The sequence below is a fragment of the Pan troglodytes genome, chromosome 12 (assembly GCF_028858775.2).
Source record: "Pan troglodytes isolate AG18354 chromosome 12, NHGRI_mPanTro3-v2.0_pri, whole genome shotgun sequence".
NCBI lineage: Eukaryota > Metazoa > Chordata > Mammalia > Primates > Hominidae > Pan > Pan troglodytes.
The window spans coordinates 52,625,187-52,646,831 of NC_072410.2; the positions used below are offsets into that span (position 1 = coordinate 52,625,187).

Below are 21,645 nucleotides of genomic sequence, written 5' to 3' on the forward strand. Positions count from 1 at the left end.
AGCCACCGCACCCAGCCTCACTCAGCTAATTTTTGTATTTTTTGTAAGAGACAGGATTTCAGCATGTTGCCTACACTGGTCTTGAACTCCTGGGCTCCAGTGATCCTCATGCCTTGGCTTCCCAAAGTGCTGGGATTGTGGGTGTGAACCACCGCCTGGCCCTGCTAAGCTTCTTGAAGGAGCTGCCCAGAGGCAGTCTGCATATTGTCACCTCTCCTCAACCATCACAGGCGGCTTTCGCCCCAGCCCAACAAAGATACTCCCCACACTCACTAAGATCACCAATGACCTCCTTGCCACCAAATCCTTCCTTGCTCATTTTCTTTCTTTCTCTTCCTCTTTCTTTTCTTTTCTTTTTTCTTTTCTTTTTTCTTTTCTTTTTTCTTTCTTTCTTTCTTTCTTTCTTTCTTTCTTTCTTTCTTTCTTTCCTTCCTTCCTTCCTTCCTTCCTTCTCTCCTTTCTCTCCTTCTTTTCTTTCTTTCTTCTCTCTCTCTTTCCTTCTTTTTTTCTTTCGGGGGGGACAGAGTCTTGCTCTGTCACCCACGCTGGAGTACAGTGATGCAATCTCGGCTCACTGCAACCTCCACCTCCTGGGTTCAAGCAATTCTCCTGCCTCAGTCTCCCGAGTAGCTGGGATTACAGGCACATGCCACCACACCTGGCTAATTTTTGTATTTTTAGTAGAGACGAGGTTTCACCATGTTGGCCAGGCTGGTCTCAAACTCCTGACTGCAGGTGATCCACCCACCTTGGCCTCCCAAAGTGCTGGGATTACAGGCGTGAGTGAGCCCCTGCGCCGGGCGCCTGTTACAAATTAATAACACTAAGATAATAGCATTGCTTTGTGCCATTATTCTTTCATTCATTTAAAAACTTCTATTGAGAATCTACAGTGTGGAGGCACTGTTTCTTAAGCTCTAGTCTATTTTTTTTTTTTTTTTTTTCTGAGACGGAGTCTAGGTCTGTCGCCAGGCTGGAGTACAGTGGCTCGATCTCGACTCACTGCAACCTCTGCCTCCTGGGTTCAAGTGATTCTCCTGCCTCAGCCTCCCAAGTAACTGGGATTACAGGCATGTGCTGCCACACCTGTCTAATTTTTGTATTTTTAGTAGAGATGGAGTTTCACCATGTTGGCCAGGATGGTCTCGATCTCCTGACCTCGTGATCCGCCCACCTTGACATCTCAAAGTGCTGGGATTACAGGTGTGAGCCTCCATGCCCAGCCAGCTCTATGGCTATTATGAACAAAAGATATGTGGACTCTGCTCTCATGAAGCTTACATTCTAGTAATAAGAAACAAAGCCAGGCACAGTGGCTCACGCCTGTAATCCCAACACTTTGGGAGGCCAAGGTGGGAGGATCACTTGAGGTCAGGAGTTCAAGATCAGTCTGGCCAACATGGTGAAACCCCACCTCTACTAAAAATACAAAAAGTAAGGCCAGGCACGGTGGCTTACGCCTGTAATCCCAGCACTATGGGAGGCTGAGGTGGGCGGATCACCTGAGGTTGGAAGTTCGAGACCAGCCTGACCAACATGGAGAAACCCCATCTCTACTAAAAATACAAAATTAGAAGGGCGCGGTAGTGCATGCCTATAATCCCAGCTACTCAGGAGGCTGAGGCAGGAGAATCGTTTGAACCTGGGAGGCAGAGGTTGCAGTGAGCTGAGATCATGCCACTGCACTCCAGCCTGGGTGACAGAGTGAGAAATGAGATATTATATTCAAAAAACTTCCACTTCTTTTACTCTTTTAAAATTTATTTATTTATTGTTTTGAGACAGTCTCACTCCGTCACCCAGGATGGAGTGGAGTGGTGTGATCTTGGCTCACTGCAACCTCCCCCTCCTGGGTTTAAGAGGTTCTCCTACCTCAGCTTTCCTAGCAGCTGGGATTAGAGATGCCCAGCTCCAAGCCAGGCTAATTTTTGTATTTTTAGTAGAGACAGGGTTTCACCATGTTGGCCAGGCTGGTCTCGAACTCCTGACCTTAAGTGATCCCCCCACCTCAGCCTCCCAAAGTGCTGGGATTACAGGCGTGAGTCACTGCGCCCTGCCAAAACTTACACTTCTGATAGCAACCACAAATATAAAATATGCAGGAATAAAGTCGACCAGTAACGTGAAAGATATTATGAAAAAAAAAATTCAGAGAAATAAAGGGAATCTTTAAAAATGGAAAGAAACACTATGTATACCTAGATTGGAAAATCTAATATGAATTTTAAATTTTAATTTATTTTGGAAATACTTTGATGTAATAAAAATCAAAACTTTAAATGAGAAAAAATAATTTTATTTTTTATTTTTAAATATTTTCTGACATATTCTGAGTCCGACTTTTGTTTGAGGAAATAATTTTAAAATGTTGAAAAATGGTATAAGACTGGTGCTACCAGTCATTACCATTTAGTACTTGGAAGTGATAACCAAACAGTGTGGAGCTGGCACAGGAAAAGACAGGTATGTCAGTAACACAGAAAGAAAAGACAGGTATGTCAGTAACACAGAAAGAAAAGACAGGTATGTCAGTAACACATCAATAGGAAAAAGGATAGATTACTTAGGGAATGACAAAATGTTTCATCTTGATGACAAATCTCGTAGGTTGGAGGTAGCTGCTTGCAGTTGTAATCGGGCTGTGAGGCCTAGTCTGAGTTTAGCCAGGAGTTCTGCATTTGATTAGAAATGTCTTCCGGGGGCCCGGGAAGGGGAGACAGATTCACTCGGACCACATATTTTCCCTTCTTGGATTATTCAATAAATATCACTGGACAACGAGCCTGCAATTTGGGGGAAAAAAATTACTAGCTCTTCCCATCATATATAATATATACCCAAGTAAATGTCAGATGGTTTAGATTTAAATAGTGTAACAAAATGGAAATATAAAATACTAGGAGGAAAAAAGAGGAAATTTTGAAAAACAATTATTGAAGTTAGGGAAGGACTTTCCAAACCTGACTTTAAAGACAGAAACCATAAAGTTAAAGATTGATAGATTTAGCTACTTAATCATTAGACACTTCTGCAGAGCAGAAGTTAAAAGAAAACTGACACATTAAAAAAATGCATTATATGTCGAAGCGTTAATATTTTACTGTATAACGAGATCCTCAATCATTAAGAAAAATACGAACACTCCAATAGAAAAAGGTGAAAAAGATACGAATAGGCAATTCACTAAAGGAGAAATGCAAACAGCTGAGAGATACATAACATTTCTTTTTACTCACCAGTAATCCAAGAAATGAAAATTAAAACAATGCTATACCATTTTTTTCACCGGCCAAACTGGCAAAGAAAAATCTCCAGTGTGCTTAAGGATGGGGGAAACAACACTGAAATGGAGAAAATCCCAGCTAACTGGGCCTAGTCACTTTGGACACAAATTCTACTTTATAATGGTTTCCTATTTCAGAAAGCAGTCAAGCAGTAGAGGCATTTACTGGAGAGATCTGCAAAAGTTGAGAAAGGAGAAGACCTCTATGGCTAAACTATAATTCTGTAAATTTGTGGTTAGCAAGAATATCCTGTCAGACTGTTAAATTCTAGTTTCCTTTTCTTATTCTAAAACATCTTTTCTGAAGAAATGGGTCATGAGGGCTTAGCCTATTTTCCCCTAACAAAGCTTTAACATCTTGGATACCCAAATCCCTTGTTAAAATTTTGGGTATAAACTGGCCCCACCTTAGGGTACAGTGAGACAGCCCCCTACTGGGCATCACAGCATTGGCTTGAGGCCAAGAAGCCCACCCAGATGGGCCACTTCCTCCCCTGTGAGGAACAGGGGACTCACAGGTCTCCAGTCTTCTAATCCTGATCTGACACAGGTACAATAAACTCCATGTTTGTCACCTTGTTCTCAGTGGTGAGCTACAAAAATTAGCCGGACGTGGTGGCCGGCGCCTGTCCCAGCTACTGGGGAGGCTGACGCAGGAGAATCGTTTGAACCTGGGAGGCGGAGGTTGAAGTGAGCCGAGATCGCGCCACTGCACTCCAGCCTGGGATAGAGCCAGAAAAAAAAACAACAACAGTGCTCTTATAATAAATGAGACAAAATGCCCATCCCAGAAAGAAAACATGCAAAGGATATAAAGAGGTGGTTTATAAAAGAAAAAATATAAATTCAAAAATCATGAACCTTTCAGAATGCAAATTAAAATCACGAAGAGATCCTGCTTTTTGTTTAACAAATCAGCAAAGGCTAAAAAAAAAAGCAAGATGATGCCCAATGTTGGTGAAGGTACAGAAAAAGGGGCACAGTGCTGACAGTACACTTTGGTAAAATCTTTCTGTAGAGTAGCATTTCTCAAAGAGTGGTGGGGGGCCCTAGGGCGCCCTCAGATCCTTTCAGGGGTCTGAGAGGTCAAAACTATTTTCTTTTTTTAAATAGGAAAATGTTTTTTAATTGGAACATTTTGGAAATAAGATAATGCAATGTCTTCTATAGTTACTCATTTACACTGAAACGTGATGGGTAACTTTTAGGGCGTTTGCTTCCAGTCACTTTCCCCTGACTCCTTGATGTGATAATTCCTTCCATAAGATACAACCATTCTCCCAAGAGACGCGATGACGAGTATGTGCGTGACTCTGGAGGGAAAGGGTCTACATCTGTCTCTGCTTGTGCCTCGGATGGATTTTACAATAGACGTACCACTGACCCCGCCTCTTCACCAGGTAACAGTCCTTGCAGCTCTTCTTAAGGACAGTCTTGTTTTTGAACCCCAGCGCGGGCAGCAGGTGGGGCAGGAGGCCGGGTGAGAGAAGTGAGCGCACTTCTGCCCCGGGTTCCACAGCCACGGGGGCTGCACCTCGAAGGGATCCAAATAGAAATGTGGAGAGGGCTCGAGGCTTCACTGTGTGACGACTGAGATATAGCATAGGGTTCACCATTTTCCTTATAAAAAGATTTGCCATGTTGTGGTGAATCCGGCCGCGCGCTCTCACCCCCGCGCCGGTCCCTGCGTCGGCCCCTGCCAGGAAGAAAGATGGCGGCGGAACTATTTTCATAATAATACTAAGATGTGGCTGGGTGTGGTGGCTCACACCTGTAATCCCAGCACTTTGGGAGGTTGAGGTGGGTGGATCACCTGAGGTCAGGAGTTTGAGACCAGCCTGGCCAACATGGTGAAACCCTGTCTTTACTAAAATTACAAAAAAAAAAAAAAAAAAAAAAAAAAAAAAATTAACTGGGTGCGGTGGTGCGCGCCTGTAGTCCCAGCTATTCAGGAGGCTGAGGTAGAATCGCTTGAACCTAGGAGGCAGAGGTTGCAGTGAGCCGAGATCGTGCCACAGTACTCCAGCCTAGGAGGCAGAGCAAGACTCCATCTCAAAAAAACAAAACAAAACAAAACAAAATTTGTTTGCCTTTTTCACTCTCGTTTGCTCACTGGCACAGAATGTAATTTTCCAGAGGTTAGATGATTTGTGATATCACGTGATTAAGGCAGAAACAAACAGGAGACAGTGTATTCTATTGTCAGACATTAAGGAGATTTGCAAAAATGTAAATCTTAGTGTGCAAAATAGTTTCTCACACTAAGTATTTTTTGTTTTGGAAATATTTTTGTTTGTTTTTGTTTTTAGATGGAGTTTACTCTCGTTGCCCTGGTTGGAGTGCAATGGCGCCATCTCGGCTCACTGCAACCTCCGCCTACCGAGTTCAAGCAATTCTCCTGCCTCAGCCTCCCGAGCAGCTGGGATAACAGGCATGCGTCACCACGCCCGTCTAATTTTGTAATTTCAGTAGAGACGAGGTTTCTCCATGTCGGTCAGGCTGGTCTTGAACTCCCGACCTCAGGTGATCCGCCTGCCTCGGCCGCCCAAAGTGCTGGGATTACAGGCGTGAGCCACCGCGCCCGGCTGGAAAATAGTTATTTTTAATAAAAAATATCAACTTATGTTAGCATTTAATGGGTTTATTATAGTTATTTGTAAAATAATTAATATGTAAACATTTAAAATGTTTATATGCTTTAATTTGTGAGATGGTTAACCACATAACAAAAATGCTTTTTAGGAATCTCAATTTTTTTTTTTTTTTTTTTTTGCAACAGGGTCTCACTCTGTTGCCCAGGCTGGAGTGCAGTGGTGCGATCATGGCTCACTGCGGCCTCATGGGCTCAAGTTATCCTCCCACCTCAGCCTCCCGAGTGGCTGTGACCACAGGCACTCGGCACTATACCTGGCTAACTTTCGTATTTTTTGTAGAGAAGAGGCTTTGCCATGTTGCCCAGGCCAGGATTGTCTATGACCTTCTGGGCTCAAGTGATCCTTCCTCCATGACCTCCCAAAGTGCTGGGATTATAGGCGTGAGCCACCACATCGGCCAAACTGAGTAATTTTTAAGAGTGTAAAGGGATAAGATCAAAAAGTTTGAGAACTGCTGTTCTATAGCAAAGTGATAATGTGCATGAAAAGCCTTGGAAATGGAGCTGCCCTTAAATCCAGGCTTTCCTCTTTTGAATAATTTGATTTTGTTCTTTTGTTTTTGAGACGGAGTCTCGCTCTGTCCCCCAGGCTGATGTGCAATGGTGCGATCTCGGCTCACTGCAACCTCTGCCTTCCGGGTTCAAGCGATTCTCCCACCTCAGCCTCCCCGATAGCTGGGACTACAGGCACCCGCCACCGCGCCCAGCTACTTTTTTGTGTTTTTAGGAGAGACGGGGTTTCACCATGTTGGCCAGGCTGGTCTGGAACTTCTGACCTCAAGTGATCCGCCCACCTCGGCCTCCCAAAGTGCTGGGATTACTTACAGGTGTGAGCCACCGCGCCCGGCCTCCGTTGTCTGTTCTGGAGTTCCAGAACAGCCTGGCCAACATGAAGAAACCTCGTTTCTCCTAAAAATACAAAAATTACCTGAGTGCTGTGGCGGGTGCCTGCAGCCCCAGCTACCGGGGAGGCTGAGGCATAAGAATCACTTGAACTGAGCTGATATCGTGCCACTGCACTCCAGCCTGGGCGACAGAGCGAAACTCTGTCTCAAAAAAAAAAAAAAGAAAAGAAAAAGAAAGAAAGACAGCAAAATGTACAAACAAATGTGCATTAAATAGGAGAGAGGTTAAAAAAATAACATATGGCTAAAAAAAACCGCACAAAATTGTAGTATTTATTGTAGTGAAAATGTTCACAATTTAAGGTAAAAAATAGGAAAAAAATATAAAATAATGAAAGAATAGTCTTTTCAACAAATAATGTTGGAACAACTGGATATCCATATGCAACAGAAAAAATCTGGAATCTTACACCATATACAAAAATTAACATAAAATGAGTCAAAGACCTAAATCCGAGGTCATGAAGATTTATATTTTTGTTTTCTTCTAAGAGTTTTATAGTTCTAGTTCTTACACTATAAAACTCATAGAAGAAAACATGAGTATAAATCTTCATGACCTTAGATTAGGCAATGGTTTCTTACATATGACAATAAAAGCACAAGCAACCACAACCAAAAAAACAGAAAGAAAAAATTGGTCTTCATCAAAATTAAAAACTTTTGTGCTTCAAAGGACATTATTAAGAAAGTTATGACAACTCACAGAACGGGAGAAAATATTTACAAATTATATATCTAATAAGGTTCTAGTATATAGAATATATATAGAACTCTTACAACGCAATAATAAAAAGACAACTTAATTTTTTAAATGGGCAAAGGATTTTATTTTATTTTGTTGTTTTGAGATGGATTCTCGCTCTGTCACCCAGGCTGGAATTGTGATAGCGTGATCTCGGCTCACTTAAACCTCCACTTCCCGGGTTCAAGCAATTCTCCTGCCTCAGCCTCCCGAGTAGCTGGGACCACAGGCGCACACCATGGCACCTGGCTATTTTTTTTAAATTTTTAATTTTTTAATTTTTAATAGAGATGGGTTTTCACTATGTTGCCCAGGTTGGGGAGGATTTTAATAAATGTTTCTCCAAAGAAGATATATAAACAGCCAATAAGCAAATGGAAAGATACTCAATTAGGGAAATGCAGGTCAAAACCACAATGAGGTGTCACTTTACACCCACCAGGATGGCTACAGTAAAAAAAAAGAAAAAAAAAAGTGGCCAGGTGCAGTGGCTCAAGCTTGTAATCCCAGCACTTTGGGAGACTAAGGCAGGCAGGCAGATCGTTTGAGACCAGCCTGGGCAACGTGGCAAAACCTTATCTTTACTAAAAATACAAAAAATTAGCCGGGTGTGGTGCCGTGTGCATGTAGTCTCAGCTACTTGGGAGGCTGAGGTGGGAGGATCACCTGAGCTCAGGAAGTTGAGGCTGCAGTGAGCAGAGGTCGCACCACTGCACTCCAGCCTGAGCAACAGGAGTGAGATCCTATCCCAAAAAAAGAAAAAAAAGTGTTGGCAAGAATGTAGAAATATTAGAACCCTCATATACTGCTGGTGGGAATGTAAAATGATAGAGCCACTGTGAAAAAAATTTGGCAGTCCTCAAAAAGTTAAACATAGAGTTACCATATAACCCAGTAATTCCACTGATAGGTATATACTCCAAAGAAATGAAAACATATGTCCATACAAAACTTGTACACAAATGTTCAATGTTCACCATAGCATTATTCATAATAGTCAGGAAGTGGAAACAATACAAATGTCCAGCAACTAATGAATGGCTAAATAAAATGTCATGTGGTCATGTGATACCATATATTGTATGACCATATCACACTTGAATATGAATATATTCAACCATTAAAAGAAAAGAAGCCTGGGCGCGGTGGTTCACGCCTGTAATCCCAGCACTTTGGGAGGCCGAGGCGGGCGGATCACGAGGTCAGGAGATCGAGACGATCCTGGTTAACACGGTGAAACCCCATCTCTACTAAAAAAAAATAAATAAATACAAAACATTAGGCCAGGCATGGTGGCTGGCACCTGTAGTCCCAGCTACTCAGGAGGCTGAGGCAGGAGAATGGTGTGAACCTGGGAGGCGGAGGTTGCAGTGAGCTGAGATCGTGCCACTGTACTCCAGCTTTGGTGACGAGCGAGATTCCGTCTCAAAAAAAAAAAAAGAAGAAAATAGGTACTGATACATGCTACAACATGGACAAACCTTGAAAACTTATATTAAATGAAAGCAGTCAGATGCAAAAGGCCACATATTATATAATTCTATTTATATGAAATGTGCAGAATAAACAAATCCATAGAGCCAGAAAGTAGATTAGTGCTTGCCAGGGACTCGGGGGTGGGGACTGGAGGTGAGGGAGGATGGAAATGACTGGTAATAGGTGCAAAGGTTACTTTTTGGGGTGATGAAAATGACTGGCATGAGAGAGTGATGATGATTACACAATCTTGTGAATATACTAAAAACCACTAAATTGTACACTTTAAAATGGTGAATTTGGCTGGGCGCAGTGGCTCACGCCTGTAACCCCAGCACTTTGGGAGGTCGAGGTGGGCAGATCACTTGAGGTCAGGAGTTTGAGACCAGCCTGGCCAACATGGTGAAATCCTATCTCTTCTAAAAATACAAAAATTAGCCAGGCGGTGTGGTGGGCACCTGTAATCCCAGCTACTCAGGAGGCTGAGACAGGAGAATCACCTGAACCCAGGAGATGGAGATTGGAGTGAGCCGAGATGGCACCACTACACTCCAGCCTGGGTGATGGAGCGAGACTCTGTCTTAAAAAAAAGGGGGGGGTATTTATATACACACACACACTCTCTCTCTCTCTCTCTATATATATATGCGCATATATATATATTCTGCGTCTCTATATATTGAAAAGTATTATATTTATATATGCATACAACAAAGAATAGAGGATGTTAATAGCAATAAGGATTTTTATATGTGTTAGATATTCATGTATGCTCTATAAAGACATATATTGCTTTCTTTTTTTTTTTTTTTTTGAGACAGGGTCTCTGTCACCCAGGCTGGAGTGCAGTGACGTGGTCACGGATCACTACAGCCTGGACCTCCTGGACTCAGGTGATCCTCCCACCTCAGCCTTCCAAGTAGCGGGGACCATAGGTGTGCACTACCAAGACCAGCTATTTTTTTTTTTTTTTTTTTTGTATTTTTTGTAGAGACAGGGTTTTGCCATGTTGCCCAGGCTAGTCTCAAACTCATGGGCTCAAGCAATCTTCCCGAGCCTTGGCTTCCCAAAGTGCTGGAATTACAGGCATGAGCCACCATTTCTGGCCTTTAAATTTTTATTTATTTATTTATTTATTTATTTATTTATTTATTTATTGAGGCGGAGTCTCGCTTCATCGCCCAGGCTGGAGTGCCGTGGCGCGATGCAAGCTCCGCCTCCCGGGTTCAGGCCATTCTCCTGCCTCAGCCTCCGGAGTAGCTGGGACTACAGGCGCCCGTCCCCACCCCCGGCTAATTTTTTGTACTTTTTTTTTTTTTGAGACGGAGTCTCGCTCTGTAGCCCAGGCTGGAGTGCAGTGGCGCAATCTTGGCTCACTGCAAGCTCCGCCTCCCGGGTTCACGCCATTCTCATGCCTCAGCCTCCCGAGTAGCTGGGACTACAGGCACCCGCCACCACGCCCGGCTAATTTTTTGTATTTTTAGTAGAGACACGGTTTCACCGTATTAGCCAGGATGGTCTTGATTTCCTGACCACGTGATCCGCCAGCCTCGGCCTCCGAAAGTGCTGAGATTACAGGCATGAGCCACCATGCCTGGTCCCTATTTTTTTTAATATAATAGAGATGAGGTCTCACTATGTTGCCCAGACTGGTCTCGAACTCGTGGCCTCAACTGATCATCTCGCCTTGGCCTCCCAAAGTGCTGGGATTACAGGCATAAACCACAGTTCCTGGCCTTTACATTTTTATTTTTTTTAAACATAATAGAGACAAGGTTTCACTATGTTGCCCAGACTGGTCTCGAACTCCTGGCCTCAACTGATCCTCCTGCCTTGGCCTTCCAAAGTGTTGGGAGTATAGGTGTGAGCCACCGTGCCAGGCTTCATGTATGTTTTCTTGACTGAAAAATTGGGCAGGCTGGGCACGCTGGCTTACACCTGTAATCCTAGCACTTTGGGAGGCTGAGGCAGGTGGAACGCTTGGGGGAGTTCGAGACCACCCTGGGCAACACGGTAAAACCTTGTCTCTACTAAAAATACAAAAAAATAGCCAGTGTGGTGCCTTATGACTGTAGTCCCAACTACTTGGGAGGCTGAGGTGGGAGGATTGCTTAAACCTAGGAGGCGGAGGTTACAGTGAGCCTAGATCACACCACTGCACTCCAGCCTGGGCAATACAGTGACACCCTGCCTCAAAAAAAATAAATAAATAAAATTATAAATAAATAAATAAAATAAAAATTAAAAAAATAAAAAAGAACAATTGAGCAATAAAAGTCATTACAGACAAGATGAAAAATGTGCAGACTGTCCATTTAGAGTAACCTTACTGTGACTGAACTGCTCAGGGAATAACCAGTTTGGCATCTTGCACCATTCGAGTGGCTAGCTGACATGATATGAGTTTGCTGACGCTGAAGGACGGTGGTCTCAGCTCCCTACCAAGGCTCACTCAGCCCAGTGGCAGATGTTTGGAGGCACAATCCACCCCTGGGAGAAGGAGGGCAGCACAGTTACTATCTCCCTACTTCAGTGGACACAAGGTATAGGGGAAAATCAGGGCAGCCAAGCCCTCTCCCAAAGCCCTTGCTTTGAGGGCAGGAGGGCAGGGGAAAGGAGGGGCGAGGGCTTGGGCCTGCTTTTAGGGATTAACTTCTCCTCGTGTGTAACCTTCTCTGGAGTGTCTGTCTTCTTCCCCTCTACTGTCCTTACATCTTCCCCTCAAAGTCTAAAGTGATAGCCTATAATCCCAGCTACTTGGGAGGCTGAAGCAGGAGGATTGGTTGAGCCCAGGAGTTTGAGGCTGCAGTGGGCTGTGATCATACCATTGTCGTCCAGCCCAGGCCACAGAGTGAATGACCCCGTCTTAAAAATAAATAAATAAATAAATAAAATAAATAAGTAAGAAAAAGCCTAAAGCGACAGGCACAATAGATCAGGGATGTTCCGAGCAAATCTCACTGCAGTTCTTCCTTTCTACTTCCTCCTCAATCAAGTGCCCATGAATAGTTACCCAAAATGCCAAGCTGGGGCTTGTTGCTGCCAGTTTTTTGTCAACTTCCGCTTTTCTCTGTTAGAGTATTTACAGAAGGCCTGTGTGTCAGAAGTCAGCCCTGTGGCAGGAGGCAGAAGCTGGGATGGGTGCCCACAAAGGAAGCCTTATTTTCCAAGGCAGCCAGAGAATCATGGGTCTGAACTTATCCCGTCTTCTCAGATGGAGGACTAAGACCCAGAAAGAGGGAGGAATTTGTCCAAGCTCTCCCAGTGAGCTGATGCCATAGCCAGGACTAGAATTCAGGTCTCCCAATTCTCAGCACAGTGTGATTTTCCTTGCAGAATGTTGATGCTCAAAGAACAGGAACCCCAGAACCCCAGGGAGGTAAGGAAGAAGAGCACAGCCAGGATCAGAAGAGTGAAGAAACAATGATGTCCCACAGGCAAGGATGCCCACACAGAATGACTTTGGGGGGACTGCCAGTTATTTTGTATGGAAGGCTGAAGGTAGCGGCAGGAGACTTGTTAGGCCTTGCACTGGTGAGGCTGGTGGGGAACAGATGTTCAAGGGCCTGGAAAACTGTGCTGAACAGTTTGGGTTTTCTTTCATAGACCATGGGGGTGAGGTGGGACTTGAAGGCCTTTGATCGGGGGACACATGTGTTTAGATCTGAATTTTAGGAAGGCCCCTCAGGTGGCCAGGCTAGGTGAGGTGAGCAGAGGACTTGGTAGTGGAAGGCTTCTCTTGCTGTGACTGCCTATTTGTATGTCTGACTGGGCGCTGTCTCACTGGCAGGAGGTGGCAGGCCCAGGGATGCTGGACAGTATATGGTTCACCACTTGGGGTAGCCAAGAGTAGCAAGGGGTGAGGTGGGTTCAACTCACAAACCTGAAGCTCTTGGTAAATACTGCTTACTTTTCAGGTCACAGGGAGTAAGTAGCTGCTCTAGGGGTGAATCCAAGAGTGGTGATTCACTGTCCAAACTACTGGCTGGAGGAGAGCTCGTGGTGGTCATGTACGTGTGTGCATGTGTGTGTGTCTATATTTGAGTGGGGCAAGGGAGGGGATTGGGGACCGGGGGAGACCAGCCTTCTAAACACATGATACAAATACTATGGCTATGACCAACAGGTGTTTGTCAACCTGTTCCAGCTCTTCCCAACTATGGCAGTGGCTATGGCCTAACAGCTGGAGGCAGGAACAGGGCTGTGACAAGAATCAGCAACTGCATAGGGGCCTCATCAATTTCCAGTCCTCCATCCAGAAGAGGACAGGACATGCTCAAGCTGCCCCAAAGAGAAAGGACAAAGGAGAGGAATTCTGAGATGCAAGTCCCTATGGAAGAGGGGACAGAGTTAAATTCCAACAGTCCAACAGACTATGGCTAGAGCCATAGTCTTCTCTTACCTGTACCTTTAACGTTCAGCTTACTACTGGTTCCTTATTATCTCCTGTTAGTGAGGTTCCTTTCAAAAACAATAAAACAAAACAATATTTTCCCGCTCAACTGCTCAACTTTTTGACTTAATTTTTTTTTTTTTTTTTGAGACGGAGTCTCACTCTTTTGCCCAGGCCGGACTGCAGTGGCGCTATCTCGGCTCACTGCAAGCTCCGCCTCCCGGGTTCACGCCCTTCTCCTGCCTCAGCCTCCCAAGTAGCTGGGACTACAGACGCCCGCCACAGCGCTCAGCTAATTTTTTGTATTTTTAGTAGAGACGGGGTTTCACCGTGTTAGCCAGGATGGTCTACGATCTCCTGACCTCATGATCCGCCCGCCTCGGCCTTCCAAAGTGCTGGGATTACAGGCGTGAGCCACCGCGCCCGGCCAACTTTTTGACTTATTTCTTTTCCTCCTTTGCACCATCAAGTATTTGAGCAGTGGACACCCTTGCCTCCATTTCCTCACCCACTATGCCCTCCTCTCCTCCTGCAAACTGGTTTCCCCGCATCACTCTTCTGAAATTCTGCTCCCCAAACATACTCATTCCAGTGAAATTGTCTTCCCCAGAATTCCTTTGGTGTCTGAAAGGACTGGGGAGAAAGGATAAAAAAACTATTAAGATTGGCTGGGCGTGGTGGTTCACATCTGTAATCCCAGCACTTTGGGAGGCCGAGACAGGTGGATCACCTGAGGTCAGAAGTTTGAGACCAGCCTGGCCAACATGGTGAAACCCCATCTCTACTAAAAATACAAAAAATTAGCCAGGCGTGGTGGTGCGCACCTGTAATCACAGCTACTCAGGAGGCTGAGGCAGGAGAATCGCTTGAACCCAGGAGGCAGAGGTTGCAGTGAGCTATCATGCCACTGCACTACAGGCTGGGAGACAGAGCGAGACTCAGTCTCAACAACAACAACAACAACAACAACAACAAAAACTATTAAGATTTAGATTTTGGCCAGGGGCGGTGGCTCACACGTGTAATTCCAGCACTTTGGGAGGCTAAGAAGGGCGGATTGCTGGAGCCCAGGAGTTCGAGACCAGCCTGGGCAAATAGTGAGGCCCTGTTTCTACAACAAAATACAAAAATTAGCCGGGCGTGTTGGCACATGCCTGTAGTCCCAGCTACCCAGGAGGCTGAGGTGGGAGGATCAGCTGAGTCAGGGAGGTTGAGGTTGCAGTGAGCCGTGACTGTGCCACTGCACTCCAACATGGATGACAGAGTTAGACCTTGTCTCAAAATAAATTAAATAATTTAGGCCGGGTGTGGTGGCTCACACCTGTAATCCCAGCACTTTGGGACGCCAAGGTGGGTTGATCACCTGAGGTTGGGAGTTCAAGACCAGCCTGGCCAACATGGTGAAACCGTGTCTCTACTAAAAATACAAAAATTAGCTGGGTGTAATGGTGGGCACCTGTAATCTCAGCTACTTGGGAGGTTGAGGCAGGAGAATTGTTTGAAGCCAGGAGGCAGAGGTTGCAGTGAGCCAAGACTATGCCATTGCACTCCAGTCTGGGCAATAGAGACTTTGTCTCAAAAATAAATAAGTAAATAAATGGTTTAGATTTCAATTAAAAAAATTGTCTTTGATTCAGATTTCATTTGTTTTTAAACTGGTAATATTTAACTTTTGTGTTTATAATGTATATAATATTTAGGATTCTGCTTATATATAGCTTATAAACAAGCATAAGGATTAGCATACATATATAATTTATAAATAAACAAGTTATAAAGACATATGCTAAAGACTTGCTATGGAAGGCCTATACTTTAAGAAAATGTTTGGAGACCACCGATTTTCAGTATGACGCTCAAAGCCTTTGTTACGGCATTCAATGCTGGTGATAATTTAGCCTTAAGTAATTTTACGGCTTCCTCCACCTCCTCTTCCTCCCTTTACCACAGAGCATACTCTTAACTATAATCAGCTACTAGACATCTTCCAAGTGTACCACAACAGCACGATGTAGTTCAGAGTACTTTGCCCACAGTAGCTGCTCAATCAAATCTGTTAAATAACCTCCTTACAGCATTATTGTCACTCCGTCAGCCCTGGACTGTTCCTCCTTGACTTCTCTCAAGGGCACTCTCCTGATTTCTCTCCTGCTGCTTCAACTATTCCTTCTGTCCTCACTGGCTGCCTCTTCCATATACACTTTACAAATATTTACTGAGTCCCTGCTATGTGTCAGGTATGGTGACAGGTACTAGGGTACCCAGTGAATAAGAAAACTAGGTCCTTCAACCCAACGAAATACCCCAAAACTCCATCTCTAGTCCCTTCCCCTCATTTACCTCTGTTCCTATGCAGCTTTGACTTCACCTCAGTCTTATTTCTAGCTACTTGTTGACTATTTCTGTCTGCATATACTTCTATCACCGTGCCTGAATTCATTGCTCCCCCTTTTTACATCTTCCTCTGGCCTCCACACCCAGTTTCAATATCTCTGCCATTGCCTAGTTCCTTTCCTTGCATTCCTATTGATACCACTTGCCAGCCTATATTAGAACCTGCTTCTTCCTTGAGGTAGTTTGCCAACTGCTATTCTTGCTTTTCATCTTTCCAAGTAGCAATTCGTCCTATGCCTTGCTGCCTAAATCATTATTTTACAAATTATTGCCAGCTTTGCCCAGTATAAGATGCAGTGGGGAGGAGCTTCAGGAAAGTCTGAGGCCTACTTTTCTTTTTTCTTTTTCGAGACAGGGTCTTGCTCTGTCGCTCAGGCTGAGTGCATTGGTATGATCACAGGCCACTGCAGCCTCGACCTCCCAGGTGCAGGGCAGTCCTCCCACTTTAGCCTCCCAAGTAGCTGGAACTACAGGTGCACACCACCACACTTGTCTAATTTTTCTTTCTTTTTTTTTTTTTTTTGTAGAGACGAGGTTTCACCATGTTGCCCAGGTTGGTCTCAAACTCCTGAGCTCAAGTGATCTGCCCACCTCGGCCTCCCAGTGTTGGTATTACAGGCATGAGCCACTGCACCTGGCCTAATTTTTGGTATTAAGACCTGCTTTTCATAGGGCATTCAAACTGCTTCACCCAGCGTTTCAGGGATTCTTCAAAGACTATTTGGCTTGATGTTTGAGGGTTCAAGCTTATATCCACTCTTGCCTTGATTTGGATTTGTGCTTATTGTTCCCAGAAGGCATGGTACCCACTTCTGGGTCTTCACTAGGTCCCCCTCCCTCCCCACCTGTCTTGGCCTCTCAGTCCAACTCATTTAATACACATTGCTTTGTTTCCTACCTTTTAATCATCTGTCTTCTCTGCCCAGATTTTGTGGCCAACCCTCAGCCCCCAGAAATGGGCCTTTTGGCTTTTTATAATCGAGTACACTGAAATTTACTGTGTTCTAAGCACTGTTCTGTTTTATATACATGCTTTCATTTTATTTTCACAAGCCCAGAAGGTGTTAATTTTAACATCTTCATTTATAGAGATTAATTTGTCCAAAGCCATGAATAGGAGGCAGAACTCAAATTTGAAAGCAAGTCTAACTCCAGAATTTGGGCTCCTTTCAGTGACTGCTTGCCTAACCCTGCGTGACCACACAATAAGCCTCAACGAACATTTACTGTGGATAATACTCCCCTCCCACAGGAACTTCTCTTTGCCATGAGTGATCTCCCATAGTGCCTGGGGTTTCAACTACCCACTTTGGCACCTACTGGTCTATTGTCTGATACTATTGTTTCTTCTTTCCCTCATCTCAGGCTCTATTTTCTCATACTATTGTTTCTAATGTTGCCTTTGCCTAGCAGTTTTCCTTCTCTCATCAGGTCAGGGATAGTCCTATTGGCTGATGTGGGCGTGAGGGTGCTACGGCCTTCACAGCGGGATCTTCCTCCTCCACTGAAGACAATCAGTGGCATTCAAATCTAAGACTCCTTTGGGGTGTTTGTTAAAAATACAGCTGATTAGTTTTGGGGTGGGACAGAGGAATCTGCATCTTTAACACTCAGATCATTCTTAGATTATAGTCAGTGCATCAGTCTACATTCCCGCCTTGTGAAGACTGACCCATTTAGGCAGGATTATTTCCTGGTATAGGGATTCTCTAAACATTGCACACAGCTGAAGAATTGGAAACTGGGCCTCTTTTGTTTCTGGATACACCACTTGGCAGGTGTAATAACATCCTCTGACAGGCTGCTTGCCACAGGTGCATGCTTGACACGTGCGTCTCGTTGGTACCGTCCCCTCCCCCCTTCCCACCCCTGCTGCCCAACCAAGACCCCGCTAGTCCCACCACCACCCGGCAGCTGTTGCCCTCCTCCAAGCCCCCAATCCTCCCCGGCCCACTGCCCTCCCTTCCTTTCCTTTCCCTCCCCCACACCCCTTCCCCAGGCTCCTCCCACCCCAGAATATTTTTTTGTTCCTGGCTAAGTTTATCCTGTGAGGTGGGGGTGGGGGGAACTGGTTAGATGGAGAGGACGCTCTGCCATTTAGAGGTCCTACTGAGTGGGCACACCTTTTCCCCTCGAGAAAACCTTGTTTCTACCAGAGAAATGGGCAGAGGCCTCTCTCTGGAACTTGAACCCCCCTGTCTCTGGAAACATCCCAAAGCAGGCCCAGCCTGCCATGTTCCTTTGTTGGGGCACAGAGGGAATGGAATCTTACCGATAAGGTGAGAAGAGCTTGAGAGAATACCAAGGACGGGCCCACCCTTCTCCCTCCTCCCTCCAAACACCTCAGGCTAAAAGGGGAGGGAAAAAAAAGCACCAACAAAGAGTTTAAGACAGCAATTCCCAGCTTTTTCAAATATGAAGCATTTTTTAACCAATCCGTTTTTTAATTCTTAAATTCTTGACATTACAGAACTAAACTGAAATTTATTAACATTCCACTCTTACATTTCTTATCGACAAACAGAAATAAAATTCATGAGCCAAAAAACCCAAAACAAAACTAAAAACAGGGAAAAGCTTATAAAACTAAATATGGATCCCAGCATTAACAGCTGAACAGAGAATGTGATTTTTAAATTCTTAGCGGATGATAAAGTTGTGTAGAAACTGAACACTTACAAATTATTTAAAACCTGGAATCACTGACCAGAAATTACACAGTTGGATCATGGGAAAACAGCAGAAAGGGGTTATTGAGGGAACCTACACTGTTCTAGCTGCACCCCATGCCCTTCTCAGAGGAAAGCCTGGCATTGATTAGATACTGGGCCAGACTAATACTGGCAGCAGAGCCAGTGATAGTAACCTGCCTACCAGAGGAGCCTTCCACTGGGTTGGCAATTTTGATCTGGGCCCCGGACATCTGGCGGATCTCATTAATGTTGGCGCCTTGGCGCCCGATTATGCAGCCAATTAAGTTATTTGGAATGGTGAGTTCATGGGTGGTTTGAGTAGATGCATCCAAACTTGCCCAATAGCCTTTCACCTCTGGAGAGCTGGAGTCAATTCCGGCGAATCCGGTCCCGCCGTGCATCATGGCAAAGTGAGACTGTTGTCTTGCCACCTGGTTCAGCTTGGCCAGATCGAGCGGAGAAATGGTGTGTTGTCCTTGAATCGAGTAGGCATCTAGAGGTGGTCCCTCCAGGTCATGGGTGGCATGGGGGTAGCCCGCAGCGTCGCTGCACCGATCTTGGCCGCCCGCGCAGATGACTGGGGAGCTGGCCGGCATGGGCTGGTACGGAATGGTCATGACTCTCCCTTGCGGAGACTGGGAGAGCGTCTCCAGCATGACCAGGCAAATCTGCTTGACACACTCGGTGACAGACTGCGGCACGCCAGCGATGGTGATGGCCCGCTCGGTGGAGTTGGGCAGCATATCCCCCGCCACCTGGACCTGCGCCCCCGTACTCTCGCGGATCTCTTTGATCTTACACCCGCCTTTCCCAATCAGGGAGCCGCACTGGGTGGCCGGCACCACCAGCCTCAGGGTGACCGGGGGCCTGCTGGCCGCGGTACTGTTGGTCATGGAGCTGTTGATATCTTCCTCCAGCTTGTCGATGATCATAGCGAAAGCCTTAAAGATGGCATTGGTGGGGCCGGTCAGAGTGATGATTCTCTCCGGACAATTCCCCTCCGAGATGTTGATCCGCGCGCCACTCTCCTCGCGGATCCTCTTAACCGACTCCCCTTTCTTCCCAATGATGCTTCCTACTTCCTTTCCGTGCATAAGAAGCCGAATGGTGAGAGTCACATTTAGTCCACTTTCAGTCACACCGGCATCCATGGCGAGCGGCGGGCGGCGTTCGGGGGAGTTGGGCTCGTTACGTGGTCAAGTCTTTGGCGGCTGGCGGGGGGAGGGGAGGTGTAGGCCCAAAACTGCCGGCGCGAGGCGAGCGAGGGCCGCGGGAGCGAGCGGGAGCGGGCGGGAGGCCGCAGCGTAGTCGCAGGGGCGGGCGGCGGCGGCGGAGGGGGCGAGCGGGGCCAGGAGCGGCGGGCGGGCGGGTGGGCGAGGGCGCGGCGGTGGCGACTCCGGCGGCAGCCTCGGCGGTCTGGGCGGGGCGGGAAGCCCGCTTTCAACCCCGCGTACCCTCTGACCCCGGAAGTGCTTGCTGCGCAGGACCCCTTGAAAAAAAATGAGGACCCGTCTCTTTTAGGTCACAAGATTGCGCCAACCCTTACATGGTCCTTAAAAAAAAAACCTTCTGACACTGCAGTAGTGAAAATGAAGCGCACGATGGGCGGAAGCTGTGAGTCCGGCAAAGTTTTAAAATGATTACGTATTTTATTAACTCTAACGGCACTGGCGGGTGACTGAAAATACTAGTGCTGTGTATGCAGGATAGACATTATTTTCCTGCCCTACATGAGGGGCTTGTGCGCGGAACGACATGGGCAGCCCCGGCGGAAACTGCAGGCACAAGCCGGGACGCCGCGGGTTTAAAACGTGCGCGTGAGGTGACCAGGGCGCGTGCGCGAGGGTGTGGGGGGAATGGGAGGGGCAGCAGCCGTCTTCCGGGGGGGAGGGGCGGCGAGGCGAGGCCTGCGGAGCGGGTGCGCGCGGGCGGGCACGTGGGGCCCTTTCGTCCCCGGCGTCCGGGCGCCCTGCATGGATCCCCCACCCCAGCTCCTGCTCCCCGGCGGCGGCCGGTGGGCAGAAAGACCGAAACCCACTCACGGCCGCCTGCCGAATCGCGGCTCTGCTGTTTGTGGGGCGTGCTAGAAACGTGGTCCTAAAAAGAATGGCGTCCATTTACATAATGCTTTGTTTGCGTTTCGCAAGTTTCTTTCGGTTAAAGCCACAGAAACCCCACCTCCTGCCCTTGTGTCGTTTCCACCGCGGCACCCTTTTCCGACATTAGAAACAATAGTGTACACCTGTGGAGGCCTCGTTTGTTAAGGGGCTGCCGGCCAGGGCTTCAGGACGTTTCTGCGGCTTTCCCCGCGCGGCCTGGGCTCCCGCGGCTGCTTTTCGGGCCCATGGGCGCAGCCACCGCGCCAGGCTCAAGGGGGGCGGCCCCATCAGGGCCCGCCATCTTGGAAGGCCTTTTCTGCCGGTTCCTCCCGCTGAGGAAGTGTCGCTCAAGACGCTGGCCTACGAGTTGTGATTTCTGCCCTTTCCCCTTCCTCCTTGGGCTAAGCCAGACCAGAAAGGGCCCCGTGCGCAACGTGCTTCACAGTCTCTCAGGGAAAGCGGCTAACGTGGCGCTACTCCGCCTGCCCTGTTCCTTACCCTGGGGGCTGCCGCCATGTTTCCTGAACACAAAATGGCGACACGTGGTTAGCATTCGTCGCCAACGAGAAATTGGGGTCGGCCCGAAAGCTCTAGAATGCACCCCCCTTCTTCCCCGGGGCCTTCCACCTCCGCGAGTTTTATGACTTAAAAAACCCCACAGGCTGGTCTGAAGGTCGGAGGCCTAATTTTAACGCGTTTTCCTCCCTTTAATTTGAAACGCGAACGCGAATGGCTGTAAAATGTGGGCACAATATTTAATTTCTCGCCTTTTTAAAGCTTAATAGTGGATAATAGGGGGCAGTATCAAGGGATAATTTGGGTCCCCACAGTACCAAAGCATTTAGAAACCTCTGTTTAATTTAAGGAATGAGATAAATTACTGCTTTTCTAGACTTCCTAGCATGGGCTGTTGTGCTGGAGAGAACGAGAGCTACGAAGAGACTACAATGCCTCTGACTTTTTCATAGGACAGTTGGCCGGTGAATCTTATTAATAGTTTACCA

The 21,645-nt window shown here is 46.5% G+C and overlaps 3 protein-coding genes and 1 long non-coding RNA gene across 32 annotated transcripts in view; 2 read left to right on the plus strand and 2 right to left on the minus strand.

Moving 5' to 3' along the window:
• Positions 1–4,381: 4,381 nt before the first annotated feature.
• On the minus strand, positions 4,382–4,979 carry LOC104005022 (39S ribosomal protein L36, mitochondrial-like). The gene has a single exon (NM_001329980.1). The coding sequence runs from the start codon at positions 4,921–4,923 to the stop codon at positions 4,612–4,614; it is 312 nt and encodes a 103-aa protein (NP_001316909.1). The 5' UTR covers positions 4,924–4,979; the 3' UTR covers positions 4,382–4,611.
• An 8,000-nt stretch (positions 4,980–12,979) lies between these two features.
• Positions 12,980–13,564, plus strand: LOC134807890 (uncharacterized). Its single transcript, XR_010149414.1, has 2 exons — positions 12,980–13,072; positions 13,189–13,564. It is a non-coding gene; the product is annotated as an uncharacterized LOC134807890 (long non-coding RNA).
• A 4,708-nt stretch (positions 13,565–18,272) lies between these two features.
• Positions 18,273–20,027, minus strand: PCBP1 (poly(rC) binding protein 1). The gene has a single exon (XM_515530.7). The coding sequence runs from the start codon at positions 19,691–19,693 to the stop codon at positions 18,623–18,625; it is 1,071 nt and encodes a 356-aa protein (XP_515530.2). The 5' UTR covers positions 19,694–20,027; the 3' UTR covers positions 18,273–18,622.
• Positions 20,028–20,067: 40 nt separating this feature from the next.
• ASPRV1 (aspartic peptidase retroviral like 1) overlaps positions 20,068–21,645 on the plus strand; it is a 136,227-nt gene continuing 134,649 nt past the window's right edge. For 15 of the 29 annotated variants that reach the window (XR_010149405.1, XR_010149390.1, XR_010149397.1 and 12 more), the window contains exon 1: positions 21,045–21,314. The gene's annotated coding sequence lies outside the window, so the exon portion shown is untranslated. Of the gene's footprint in view, positions 20,157–20,549; positions 21,622–21,645 lie in introns of those variants that run through there. The other 14 variants (XR_010149395.1, XR_010149398.1, XR_010149399.1 and 11 more) reach the window with 10 other exon arrangements.

What these genes read in the sequence shown, in the direction of transcription:
- PCBP1 (XM_515530.7), bottom strand. Translation starts at nt 19,693, where the DNA reads ATGGATGCCGGTGTGACTGAAAGTGGACTAAATGTGACTCTCACCATT.
- LOC104005022 (NM_001329980.1), bottom strand. Translation starts at nt 4,923, where the DNA reads ATGGCAAATCTTTTTATAAGGAAAATGGTGAACCCTATGCTATATCTC.